General features: G+C 33.6%; 1 protein-coding gene across 1 annotated transcript in view; it reads right to left on the bottom strand.

The window, feature by feature from the left end:
* The window catches only part of LOC126820650 (serine/threonine-protein phosphatase 4 regulatory subunit 4), a 197,375-nt gene that overhangs the window by 30,549 nt on the left and 151,645 nt on the right, over window positions 1-15,181 (bottom strand). The window contains exons 16-17 of the mRNA XM_050548731.2: window positions 10,632-10,924; window positions 5,049-5,093 (exon numbers count right to left, since the gene is read on the bottom strand). Of these exons, the coding sequence (XP_050404688.1) occupies window positions 5,049-5,093; window positions 10,632-10,924 (338 nt within the window). The remainder of the gene's footprint in view (window positions 1-5,048; window positions 5,094-10,631; window positions 10,925-15,181) is intronic.

Raw genomic sequence — 15,181 nt, 5'->3', positions numbered from 1 at the left:
GTTTTCCGGTATTTAGTGTTTTTCGATGTTTTCCGGTATATAGTATTGCCGTTTCATTATCACAGGAACTAATGTGATATTGGCAATAACTGTATTTTTAGCCTCTAAAACAAATACTTGTTTGATGTAAGCGATATCCATTATTCGTATAAAATTGTGATATTTGATTCCTATTGGCAAATAGTATAAAGCAATACGACAATATTGATATCACAAAATTGTTTCTAACATCTTCCCTTGCCGAGAAATAACCAATTTTGTCTGATTTGTATAAAAAAAAGCCCATATGCTCCGTGGTGCAAATTCTCAACTTTCTTCTACCAATAAAAGTTTCTGTTGACATCGGAAGTGCCGTAATTTTGCCCAGAACTTCAATTTTGACATGTCTAAAGTTCTTTTAAAAAGCAAGTATTAATGTTTACAAATCTAATAGATCAAGCTGCATGCTCCTACTTATAAAGACGCAAAATATGTCTTGCTTAGTTTTTTTTTTATTTCGGTTTTGCAATTGCGCCAATTTGATTTAAAGGTGAAAAAGGGTGTAAAAATGAGCTATTTACAACGCATTCAGGCTTTCATATTTTAATATATTTCTTGACAACTTTCATTAACCTGTAGCATTAATCCATACGATGACAATGTATGTCAAAATTAGTTTGTAATATTGGCTGTTGCAGAGAAATAGGCAATTATGCATGAGTCACTTTTCACAAGTTAATAATAATCCGATTTTCTTTTTTTCTTCACCATATTATGCCTAATGTCATTTTTGACTGGGTAGATCCAATTTTACATTTTCACTGTCACCAGAAATGGCGTCATATGGTCAAAAACTGTATTTTTAGCCTTCAAAACAAATATTTTATTTAACTGTGTCGTATTTGTAAATTATTTATAATTAAGATACTTGCTTCCAATCAACAAATAGAATGAACCCATACGATCATACAGATACCACAAAATAGTTTCTAACTTGTACGGTTGCAGGGAAATAAACAATTTTATACAAGACACTTTTCAAGGTTTTTGGTCTATGAAAGTGTCAATTATTATTCGATTTTTATATAATTTCACCATGTGATGCCTTATGCCATTTATGATTTCATAGAACTAATTTAATATTTTCATTATCACCAGAAGTAATGTCATTTTGGCAGAAACTGTCTTTTTTTTTTAGCCTTCAAAATAAATATGTTTTTGAAGTGAGTTATACTTATTATTCTGTTTACATTATGATATTTGATTCCAATGGACATATAGATTGGATCAATAGGATCATATAGATGTCCAAAAATTTTAATTTCCCATTAGAAAGTCAGCTAACTTAGCAATAAGTTAGTAACAAATTTTGACAGGATCACGTTTTTGACACATGTAACACATTGTAATAAATGTATAAATGGAATTGATTCTGCGTCTATTTTATAACACGTGTGCAATGCTTAGGCTACACAAAATAAATGTCTTGTTTCTCGGGCAACTGACAGCTGAAACTGTAGGGGGGGAGGGCGTTTTTTTTTTTTTTTTTTTACCTCATTTGTCTACAGTTTTGCTTTCAGTTATATATTATACATACTTAGAACATAAACCCAAAAATCAAGTCTACTCAAACACTGAACACTGACTGAAAGGAAAATAATTTTCCATATTTAATTCATGTAATGTAGCTTACTAATGGTAATGGTGACAACCATAATTGAAATTGGTTTAAAATAAAATTCTGTACGACTATTAATAGCCGTCCATAATAATGACAATATTTTAAAGAGTAAGCCTCTGTCAGCATGTGTATCAAAAATAATCATCACGGTAAACGACACTTAGATCTAAATCTAGTATCGCTGGTTTATAATGATTGACCTAATTCCAACCAATGCATGTCATGTGTCATCGGGATTCGGGAAATGACTGTTTCTCGGGATATTTGGTGTGTTTCTCAGGATATTCGGTGTTCTATCTGGGGTTTATATCGAATGACTATTTAAATTTAACTAACAACTCGTCAGTAAAACCATCAAATGTGTAATCCAATTATTATTTTCCGGATTATCAAAACTACCGTTAAATGTGCTAATGACCCAGTTTCTGACTAAGGGATGGTGACTATCATCGTATCGTATTCGTAGCCACAAGTTATAATAATTAACCTGTTCTACGATTCATTGTTTTATAAGTAGGATTTTTTCAAACATGGACCGACTGAAGCCGGCAATAATGAGCCGATTAAGATCGAATGATTGAAATACATTGCATTGTTGTCAATGACTTTCGGTGTTTAACACGAATCAAATTCTAGTTCACAAGGGGAGGTAATTAAAATCACGTGATACAAAAATGGAGGTTCTTTCGATATCAATAAAAAAGACCCGTAAATGAGCGTTTACATCTGAATCAATTTAATACATTTGAATGGATATTCACGTATGGGGCATGTAGATACATGCGGCATATTCTTTTTATGACTTGCTTATCGACGTTCGGGCGGGCGTTACATATTTTTTATTTTTCATCAAGACTAATAAATAGGCCGCACACGCAACCAATTTTGCGTGCGTGCGGTGTCCGAGAAACAACTTATTTTATTTGTGTTGCCTTATGTTGAAATCTATTTAACGATTTCATTGGTACCGGATGTGACATAAGTTCAAGGGTAACGTTGCACCGGAAGTGACATAAGTTCAAGAGTAACGTGGCACTGGTGAAACCCGTCATCTTCTTAGTTCTTATCATTATTTTTCCATTTGAGCTTATCTCAGAAACTACTTTTCGGATCGATTCAATGATATCGGATTTACTGGAAAAGTGGGTTTAACATAAATTTTAAAGCCATTTCTAAAGTTCTGCGACAATGCAAAATGTCTGAAATCAGCGAAGCTGGGTTTTTTTTTCAATATTGCCGTAATATTAACAATAATCATCGGACAGGGGACATAGCTATGCTACTTTCGATTTTTGATTTTTGACGAATCTTCGAAAATATTTGGCGCCAAATTTTGAAAATTTAAATTTTTACAAAAAATTTTATTTATGAATATTTTTTGATAGTATTTTACAAAGGATTAAAGGGTCGTCTGATTTGAGCAAAAATGTCAACAATTTTTGGCTAGATAATTTTGCTTGGCCGCCATTGGCTAATTCAGTTTTTCACTCCTAGATTGATTATTTATTTTTCGATTTGTTCAAAACAAAGTTCATATGCACCTTTCCCAAAATGTCATTTTATTTGTTACCGCTAGATTTATCTGTCGGCACCGGAAGTGACATAATTTTAACAAAAATTATAATTTTCACAGTTCAGTACCACTTTTTGAAATGAAATGAAATGGGGTTTAACGTCCTACTGTTCTGCTCCTATGCTGGGCTAATGAAGACGGGCATACACCATACAGTGTGCTATGAGGGAAATTTTGCCCGAGCAGCGGCACTATCGCCTACTCTTATATCGGATTCCAACTGCCAAGGGATCTTTTACGTGCATTCCAATGTATACACGGGACCTCGGTTTTTCCTCTCATCAGAAGGACTAGACAGCTGTCCTTGTCAGGCCCTCCGTCCTGCATCACTGACAAGGGGGAACCACGCCGGAAAATCTGGATGAACGTTCTTGGCCAATGCAGGGATCGAAACCACTTTTTGAAAGCAAATATTATTTTTTCAAAATTTGATATTACCAAAAGTATGCGCCATGCAAAGGTGCACAAAACATCAGACTCAGTTTTTTATAATTTCGATTTCGTTTTCGGGCTATTTCGATTAAAAGGTGAAAAACGGTGTAAAATTAAGCTATTTACAACCCATTCAGCGTCTTCATATTTTAAAATATTTCTTCGTAACTTTCATAAACTCGTAGCAATAATCCATCCATACGAAGAGAATGTATGTGAAAATTAGTTTGTAATATGAACAGTTGCTGAGAAATAGGCAATTTTGCATGCGTCACATTTCACGTTATTTTGCCTGTAAAGGAGTCAATTATTATTTGATTTTCACGGTTCTTTTTGACCATTTGATGCCTTATGCCAATTTTGACTAGGTCAAACCAATTTAACATTTTCACTGTCACCAGAAATGACATCATTTGGGCAAAAACTGTATTTTCAGCTTTAAAAAGAGATTTTACTGAAATGATTCTTATTTGTAATGTTTTATAAAATTATGATGTTTGATTCAAATCAACAAATAGAATAAACCCATCCGATCATACAGATACCACAAAACGGTTTCTAACTTGTACGGTTGCAGAGAAATAGACGATTTTCTTCAAGTCACTTTTCATGGTTTTTGGTCCATAAAAGTGTTAATTATTATCCGATTTTCATAAAATTTTCACCATGTGATACCTTATGCCATTTATGATTTCATAGAATTAATTTAACATTTTCATTATCACCGGAAGTAATGTAATTTTGGCAAAAACTGTATTTTTAGCCTTCAAAACAAATATTTTTTTGAAGTGGGTTACATTTATTATTTGTTTAACAATATGATATTTGATTCCAATGGACATATAGATTTGATCAATATGATCATAGCGATATCAAAAAAATGCTTCTAACATCTTCTCTTGTCGAGAAATAACCAATTTTCTCAGCATCACTTTTTAAGACTTTTTAATTCCCCATTAGTACGTCCACATGAAAATGTGGGCGTATAACAATAATAATAATGTTTTAAATCGAATACGACATTCTCTATAACAAATTACCAAGAATTATTTTTGTTGGAAGTCTGGTTATATTAAAGGGAATGGACCTTTTTTGACCCAATTCTGGCCAGTTTGTTTCAAAATGGATTATGAAATTTGGGGAGTGCTCAACGAGTATTACTCTGTTTTTGTCGAAAAGAAATAGGGATTCTCATCTTGTAATAAAACAAGTTTGCTGAAAGTTTCAGAAGAATTGAATAAAAACTGTAGCATCTATTGCACGGACAAAATTTCACAATGACAGAAGTTGTACTAATCTGAACTTCAAGTATTACTGAATAAGATATGTATACTAATTTATATTACCAACAAAACTCATAAAAGTATAACCAAAAAAACTTACAATCGATTCCATCTGTACGTGAATACCATCTAATTCTTCTACTGCCTATAAAATATAGATAGAAATATTCACAATATATATCGTCGCAGTTTGACTGGATACCCAGCTTGCTTTGGTTCCTTATATTTTAGTCAGACGGTAGACATATACAGTACTCAATAGATCTTAAATTTAACTGTAGTAATCAACCAGCGGCTGCCAGGCAGGATACGCCCACATTTTCGAGAGATGGATAGAGAACAAGCTAAAAAGAAAGTGATTTTTCCTACAATCAAGGGTCATAATTCAGGAAATTACAATTCGATATGCGCAAATAACGAAAGGATCCGAGATCTTTGGGTCATAAACTTATAATTCAAATTTCAACAAAATTGGATAAAAATTGTGACCTCTATAGGGTCCACAACCTTGATATACCATATTTTTACGCTATTTGAGAACAATGGGCGGCCATTTTGTCTGTCAGTTTTGGGCCGATTTTCACGAAATTCGAACTCAGTCGTCCTTAGGGTGTAACGGTGATATAATAAATTGGATAAAAATTATGACCTCTATAGGGTTCACAAGTTAAAAACGCGATTTTTTGTACAATCTGGGGCCATAATTCAGGAAGTTACATTCCGATATGCCCGAATATCGAAAGGAACCGAGATCTTGTGGTTATAAACTTACATTTCAAGTTTCAACAAAATCGGATAAAGATAGGTTGCCAGGCAACAAAACATACGCCCACAACAGCTAAATCGTCCGGGCAGTCAACAAGAGTTGTTGCATATTTTTACTTTTTTCGGTAATGAAACATTTATAATACACTAAAATCTGATTAAGAGCAACAACTCATGAAATAATTATCAGAAAACCATTAGAATTTGTTTGTTTGTATAAAGTTCTGCTCCATGCTAACGTTTTGTATACAAAACTTTTAATATCATGGATTTAGCTATTCAAGACATAAAAATCCATTGAAAATCAATATACTTGTTTGTCTCAAGACCTTAAACTCTGTGTATCAATCTGAAGTCAATCGGATATTAAAACTTTGGCCATAATTCAGGAAATTACAATTCGATATGCACAAATATCGAAAGGAACCGAGATCTTTGGGTTATAAACTTACATTTCAAGTTTCAACAAAATTGGATAAAAATTGTGACCTCTATAGGGTCCACAAGCTAAAAACGTGATTTTTCATACAAACAGGGGCCATAATCCATGAAGTTTCGATCCGATACATGCCAATATCGAAAGCAGCCAAGATCTTTTGGGGATAAACCTATATTTCAAGTTTTGTCAAAATCGGACAAGAATTGTGACCTGTAGAGAGTGCACAAACAAATTGTGGATGGACGGACGTCCGGAAGGACAGGGGCGACAACAATATACGTCCACATGAAATTGTGGGCGTATAAAAATCAACACACGGTTAATTTATCTATGGCGTTGAACTATTAGATGAATCTTTTACTTTCCTGCGAGCCATTTATCCAATCGGTTCATTTTGATTACGATTATTTACATATGAAGTACGAATAAAAAAGGTGAATATAACAAAATGCACACCCATAGATGATCACCATACCATGGTCGAGTATTATTTATTAACCATTATCCTATAAAATTAGTATTCCACCAATGACAAATACATCAAAAATCGGCCGTGCAATAATCTCGCGAGGATTGTATATTAGACTGACGCCAAAAAAAGTGACTGTCAATCTCTATAGACAATCTGTCACCCATTTGCAGACAGCGTAATCACTTGATTGGGGGCCCCTGCACAATTTAGTTGATTATTGGGTAATACGTAGAGTCCATGATGTATTTTGGCGAGTGATTAAGCTGTCAATATGTAATTATAAAATACCTATTTTATAAAGACGATAAATGATGTTAGACATCATAAACTAACAAACAATAGGAGTATACTTTATTACAAAAACATCGGTGAACTAATCTAAAATCATAACGGCAATTATAACCAGCGGCTGCAAGGCAGTATACGCCCACATTTTCGAGAGATGGATAGAGAACAAGCTAAAAAGAAAGTGATTTTTCCTACAATCAAGGGCCATAATTCAGGAAATTACAATTCGATATGCGCAAATATCGAAAGGAACCGAGATATCTGGGTTATAAACTTACATTTCAAGTTTCAACAAAATCGGATAACAATTGTGACCTCTATTGGGTCCACAACCTTAATTTGATATACCATATTTTTATGCTATTTGAGAACGAGAGGCGGCCATTTTGTCTGTCAGATTTTCACGAAATTTCGAACTCCGTCGTCCTTAGGGTGTAACGGTGATATAATAATACGTTTTTTTAAATCGGATAAAAATTATGACCTCTATAGGGTTCACAAGCTAAAAACCTGATTTTTTGTACAATCAGGGGCCATAATTCAGGAAGTTACGTTCCGATATGGGCGAATATAGAAAGGAACCAAGATCTTTGGGTTATAAACTTATATTTCAAGTTTCATCAAAATAGGATTAAAATTGTGACCTCTATAGGGTCCACAACCTTGATATACCACATTTTTACCCTATTTGAGAACGAAGGACGGCCATTTTGTCTGTCAGTTTTGGGCCGATTTTCACGAAATTCAAGCTTAGCCGTCCTTAGGGTGTAACGGTGATATAATGATACATTTTTTTAAATCAGATAAAAATTGTGACCTCTATAGGGTCCACAACCTTGATATACCATATTTTTACGCTTTTTGAGAACGAAGGCGGCCATTTTGTCTGTCAGTTTTGGGCAGATTTTCACGAAATTCGAACTCAGTCGTCCTTGGGGTGTAACGGTGATATAATAATATGGTTTTTTAAATCGGATAAAAATTAAGACCTCTATAGGGTCCACAAGCTAAAAACGCGATTTTTCGTACGATCAGGGGTCATAATTCAGGAAGTTAAGGTCCGATATTCGCGCATATCGAAAGGAACCGCAATCTTTGGGTTATAAACTTACATTTCAATTTTGTCTGTCAATTTTGAGCGAATTTTCACGAAATTCGAACTCAGCCGTCCTTAGGAAAGGAACGGAGATCTTTTGGTGATTAGCATACATTTCAAGTTTAAACCAAATCGGATAAAAATTGTGACCTCTACAGTGTTCACAAGTTAAAAACGTGATTTTTCGTACAATCAGGGAGGATAATCCATGAAGTTACAGTCTGATACATGCCAATATCGAAAGGAACCGAGATCTTAGGGTGATAAACCTGGGCGTATAAAAACAATACGAATAATATATTTTACTACAAAAACATCGGTGAACTGACCTAAAATCATAATGCCAATTAACAAACAATACGAATATACAGCGGTGAACTAATCCCGGTCGTGATCAGTAATCAACAAAAAGTAAGTTGTTTAACAGTTTATTTAACGATAAGTACAACTCAGTTAATTATAATAACAAGGGGGATGAAACAGCCCGATAAAAAATAGGTTGGGATGAAACAGTCCGAGGTGGGATGAACTGACCTGCACCCGGCAGGTAACTACAGGTGGGAATTAATAAAACAATAGCATTCGACCAAGCAAATAATTAATGTTAATAAAAAGAGACATTTATGACTCAACTGTTCATTCAAAGGCATGATTTTTTATGGCACCCAGACAGGTGACCACAGGCGAGAATTAATAAAACAATGGCATTCAACCAATCAAATAATTAAAGATACATTATGGGAGATTCGATAACGAGTTGGCAGTTCTCACTATAATAGTTAAAAACTAGATAATGTAAAGGCAATTTGCTAAAAATTTCATTAAAATTGATCCACTATGAACCGAGACATAAGTGATTGAAATTTCCGCCTAGCCTCGATCATCATTACTAAAGTCAGTACGATAAAAGTATAGGCTCGATTAACCATTTAATCATTAAATCGTGAAGGAAAGTTATACAGTAAATCGGCTCATAATCCACTAAAGATCACAGGCTAGCGATGCCATCTAGAGTTGATTATGTTCTGGATAGGTTAATTAATGTCTAATTAATAATTTAGATAACATTTCAGGCCTAAAGACAGACCTGCAATAGACAGAATTAGCTCTTGCATAATGTATATTTAATCTATACTGTAACAAACGGCTGACCAAAAGGTAAATAGCTCATAATATCATGTATACACAGGCCTTTTCTGTAATTAATGTGTATGGGAATATAGATTAAGAGGAGATTAGTGAATAATTAGATAATTGTGGAAGCGGACGTTAAATAAAGCTACACACAATGTGATAATCGTAGTTAAAAGACGACTTTCACAACATAAAAGTTGTGTTTATTTTGAATACTAAAATAACTTTGGCTTATTTGGCTTGGCTCTGAATTTTGATTGAGCGGACGATCTTTAAAGACACAGATTTTTATTAACAATTATAACAGACTGTGGTATAGGATTTAAATGGTTCATTTACATTATCAATACATACAATTTGCTTTTTGTTATTAAATTATATATAAATCTGTTGATTGTTTTCCAATTTTGATTTCTTTTTGTGCATGCTGCTATTTCTTTATTTATAAACCAGTGATTGTTTTCCAGTGTTGTATTTTTAGTATTCATGCTGTTATTTGTGATTGTTTTTAGTATTTAGTGTTTAGTGTACATACATATAAATACATACCATTGGTTTTTGTTATTAGATTATCATATGTTCTGTTTTATTTATAAACCCTTTTCTTTTTCGGGAATGTGGATTTTGAATCAGTCCAAAATTTAACACCTGTACCCAATAATCAACTAAATTGCGCAGAAGCCCCCAATCAAGTAATTACACTGTCTGAAAATGGGCGAAAGCTTGTCTATAGAGATTGACAGTGACTTTTTTGGCACCGCGTCTAATGTACAGTCTCACGAGATTATCGCACTGCCATTGTGAGCTTGACTTATGACCACGTGTACATATGTAAATAATCGTAATCAAAATGAACCGATCGGATAAACGGCTCACAGGAAATTAAAAGGTTCATCTAATAGTTCAACGCCGTAGATAAATTAACAGTGTGTTGATTTTTCAAGATATCTCGGGAAAGAAAACGGTTTGTCTAATAAGAAAGCGCCATAGATACGTAAACTGCGTGTTGATTTTTCAACGTATCTCGGGAAAGTGAACCGGTCGTCAAATAAGGAAACGCCGTAGATAAGTGAACAGGTCGTCGATTTATAAACGCCTCTCGGAGAAACTAAGTCATAGTACTAACTAAACCATTTTTGTAATTCTTAAACGATTTTTATCAATTATCAAACGATATCTCCAGTGCAATGAGCATCAATTTTAGAAATAAATACAATATAAAACAGTTGATTGATCTCACGCTTTTGTTCGCTAATGCTGATGCCAAGAATGATTAGTCGGCGCTTTTATTCACTATCGACTAATGAGAGGGTGCGAATTGATTTGCTATGGGGTACAATGGGTTAAACTTTGCTGAGACTTTGATATTACCATCTACACTTCATCAAATTTCAACCGTTGTGGGTTCTTAGAAATAAATGCCTATTTGTACATCGGTGGACCTCAGTTTTTTGTCCCACACATAATGACCAAGCATCACTTTACTTACCGATTTGATGGCAACATTAACATCTCTATCTTTTTCATTAATGAGTATTTTCCGTACTGCTGCTTCTAATAATTGCAGATGATTTCTGTCATAAGGCAGTTTAACTTGTCGTTTTAAACTGGGTAACATAAAACACATTCGTAATCGCACATTGGCAACAGGGTCAGAGGTTAGTTCTAATACATAGTCAAATAAATGGTCCTTAAAAAATGACTTGGAAAAGAGTTCAATAAAAAAATAACACATATCAATAAATAAACTTCTATGATGACAACTTTTACCATGACAGAAATCTGAAACAAACAAAAAGAATGTTTTTTATATTTATTACAATATTTGAAGATAAGGGGGGTAAAATGGAGTTTAAAATACTACTATCAGGACCAACCAGACTAAATAGTTAATATAGGCATGCAGAATTTTTTCCCTGATAAGTGGATGTTTAAAGATACATTCCTGTGTACAAACTGGGTGATTTAATGGTATATATGGACTAAAACCATATTCAAACTAATTAATTTGTCATAATTTTGCTTGAAATCCTTCTCAAACATTGTAATTGCGAAGGAATGCCCTGCTATAAACATTCGATCAAATCAGGCCATATTTACGTCACGTGACTTACCTCTCTTGGAAGTCAGAGGATAATTCATTGCATACATAAGACAATGTTGTCTTTAATTGCTTACTATTTATTACAAATATCGAATCTTAATTAAATTCTCGGATTATCCACTACCCACGTCTTTTTCCGTCATTTTTATCTCAGAAAGTGTTGTAGGTCTAACTCTTCATAAAGTTTATCAACTTGTACATCAAGCGCTCAATGTTTGCGTGTGACCTTTGACATCACGTGTGCAGAAATTCCTAATCGTCGGGCTGTCGATTAGAAGAGCCCTTACATTTTCGTCCTGTATACGCTCCATGAGTGTTTTTCGGGGAATCCAGTATTTTTCTAGTAAGATTGGATATCTCTACTTTCCATATATACCAAAATTGCCATACTTCAAACACCATAAAATGTGGATATTATGATATGAACAAAATGTACAAATATGCCCTCTCAAGTTGTCCCTGTCCTGCACCTCATGGGTCAAAACAACATTGTTTGAAAAAATGTGAAAGCAGAGGTAGTATTCAGCAGCGGAACCACACTCAAAACTATCTTAAAAGCTGATGGTAGGATACAAAAACCAAGAGATGATCCAAAGGGTGTTGTATACAAGATAAATTGTGAGTGTGATGCAGCGTACATTGGAGAAACATCCCGTCCGATTTCAGTGAGAACAAAAGAACATCACACGGAAGTTATAAAACAAGAAAATAATAAATCAGCAATAGCAGAACACATCTACCAAAACCCAAAGCATAAAATCAAATGGGAGAATACAGAAATACTAGCCAGAAACTTATCAACATGGAAAAATAGAATTCTACGAGAAGCGCTAAAAATTCAAAAATATAAGTCAAAATTAAATAGGGACTTGGGACATTTTCTCCCAAATCTTTGGGTGGATTTATTTAATCCCGATTAATGTGTGTTTTTTGTATGTTTTCCTTCGCCTAGTTTTCTATTTCTTGCCTGTGCGGTTAACCCTTTTCATCTTGTAGTTATGGTTTCACCTGCTAATTAGTGTTTAATTGTTATCTATATATTACTATCTCTCATCTCGTTAATATCTTATAATTATTAGTTTGATCTGCTAAATTCAAATAATTTCTAATTGTTATCAATACATTACAATCTTTCAATTTGTTAATCCTTTGTAATTGTTTATCCATATTATTACTTCTCTCATCTTGTTAATTCTTAATGATTAATCTGTTACATGGTTTCCAATTGTTAACTATATATTGCACCACATTTTTGTTATAAAAAAATTTTAAAAAAATGGCTACGATATCACCTTAGGTGGAAGTGGACGTAAAACTCCAGAAACGAACGAACGAACGAACGAACGAATGTTATAAATCATTATTTGCTTGATAATGATATCTGTATGTGTATCGAAACGTAGCATGTTAATAAATTCAGAAGTAGTATATCCATATAAGTGTTTTTAATTTGTGAAATCTACCTCTATATGTCTTATAAGAATAATGACATATATATTGTAATGGTTCACGGTTCAGAGTCAACTCATGTAGTTTCACCCTTTTTCGGTCTTTTAAATCCACTCTCGCGGCAACATACCGACACTGCAAGACTGTGAAAGTCACTTTTATTTAACCGTAGAACTCTGTTCTTAGTTGTCGCTTTAGTTAGTTTAGAAGTTACATTGTTGCTAGCTCTAAATACGCAGAAAAAATTTGAGACTGGAAATTAATCGAACGAAATGTATTTTCCCTAGTCTCAGTTAACCAGACGTGTATGAATAAAATAAAATTACGGTACTGGTCACAAGACTTGAATTCTAATCATTTTAAGGCACTGCGAATTTGGCCTCCAGTTTTGTGTCCAATTTAATAGGAGGATGTGCCATTATGGCTATGCCATTATTCATGTTTAGTATGCTTATGCTTTCATGCGTAAAACCTGCATTTGCAATTTCTAACATGGTGGTTACAAAACGTTTCAGTTATTATAAATTCAGCAACAACTCATTTTTCTAGAACAGAAATATAACTAAAAAGACGTGCATTGACTGTTTCATAATTATTAAAAATATGAAAACGCGACACGATGCGTAAATTGTGTGTCTTACTTTCAAGAACAATAGCTACATAATACAACACAACCATTTAGTGGTAATTCAAACACAAAGGATGTATTTAAACTTAACTTAAAACTTAAATTAATCTAACATTTCACTAAAAGATCCTTATTGTAGAACTTCCAATTTATTATGTAGTCATTTTCATGCTGGATGTTTTAATAACAGAATTTTCCTGTCATATAAAATTTATAAATGCATTCGAAATGTATTGTCACATATCGACTTCTATTTTTAGATTATCTGGTGCCTCAACAAATAGCCCAACCATATCAAAAAGCATACAGTTCCACCTTGAAATGGGTTCAATTGATTTACGGTTTATTCTATAATTTATAACACAAAATAGAGCGCAATGTGTAGGAATCGCATTTTTGATATCTAAGTAGATTCTTATACAGAATTTTGGATGCAATGATAGACAAGACATTTGGACCAGTGCTGCCGATTTGAAAATACTTTGTGTGCTCTGTTTTTGATGTGTATGATTTTTATATTTGTGATATTATTTGAAACAAAATAGGTTTATCATAAATGTTATTTAACATCTACAATATCAGTACGGCAAGCACTCTCTACATTGCGTTTGTAAACCACAAAATTCCCCTTATTAGAAAGTTTTAACTACAGTCTATTGCATGTAAACGTTACAAAAAATCAGCTCCAGGTAACTTATAAATACAGACACCCTCTCTCTAACTAAGGGTTGCGCATGCGTACAAATGTTAAATTCAATCGTTAATTGTACGCACGTAAAAAACGAAGAATCCCGACTGCGGAAACTAAGAATTCGTTTTCCAGAGCAAAATTTGAAACTTTGATGTGACCAAGAAACATAACTTTTTTTGATGAAAAAATCTACCCCTGTAACGCTACTTGGGCGATCAACTTTAAAACATATCATTATTAGAAAGTCCCATTCAAATGGTTAAATCACACAAATATCCAACTTAGCAATAGTTTAATTGTTCTCGAATGATGATTTTAATGGTAAGTCTTGTCATATTTGTTAAAACAAGCCCCAAATTAAGCTTGTTTATTGGATTAGGGTCCACAATCTTGATATACCATGTTTACACTATTTGCGTACGAGGGGTGGCCATTTTGTCTGGCAATTTTGGTCCAATTTTCACAAAATTCGAACTCAGCCATCATTAGGGTGTAACGGTGATATATTCAAATGTTTTTTTAAATCGGATAAAATTTGTGACCTCTAGAGGAATCACAAGCTAAAAATGTGATTTTTCGTACAAACAAGGACCATAATTCAGAAAGTTACGATCTGATATGCATGAATATCAAAAGATACCAAGATCTTTGGGTTATAAACATGTATTTCAAGTTTCATAAAAATCCGATCAAAATAGTGGCCTCTAGTGGGCCCACAACTTTGATATACCATATATACACTATTTGCGTACGAGGGGTGGCCATTTCGGCCATCATTCATAAATCGGATAAAAATTGTGACCTGTAGGGAGACAACAACCTTAATATACCATTTTTGGTCCAATTTCCACGAAATTCGAAGTCAAGCGTCATTACAGTGTTACTGTGATATATTTAAACGTTTGTTTATATCGGATAATAATTGTGACCTCTAGAGGGACCACAAGCCAAAAACATGATTTTTCGTACAATCAGGGGCCATAATTCAGGAAGTTACTATCCGATATGCGCAAATATTCAAAGGAACCAAGATCTTTGGTTTATAAACATGTATTTCAAGTTTCATCAAAATCAGATGAAAATTATGACCTCAAGTGTGTCCACAACCTAAAAACGTGATTTTCTGTACAATCAGGGTCCATAATCCATAAAGTTATGGGCTGATAC

Source organism: Patella vulgata, chromosome 5 (assembly GCF_932274485.2).
Source record: "Patella vulgata chromosome 5, xgPatVulg1.2, whole genome shotgun sequence".
Lineage (NCBI taxonomy): Eukaryota > Metazoa > Mollusca > Gastropoda > Patellidae > Patella > Patella vulgata.
This window is presented reverse-complemented; position numbering and strand designations above follow the sequence as displayed.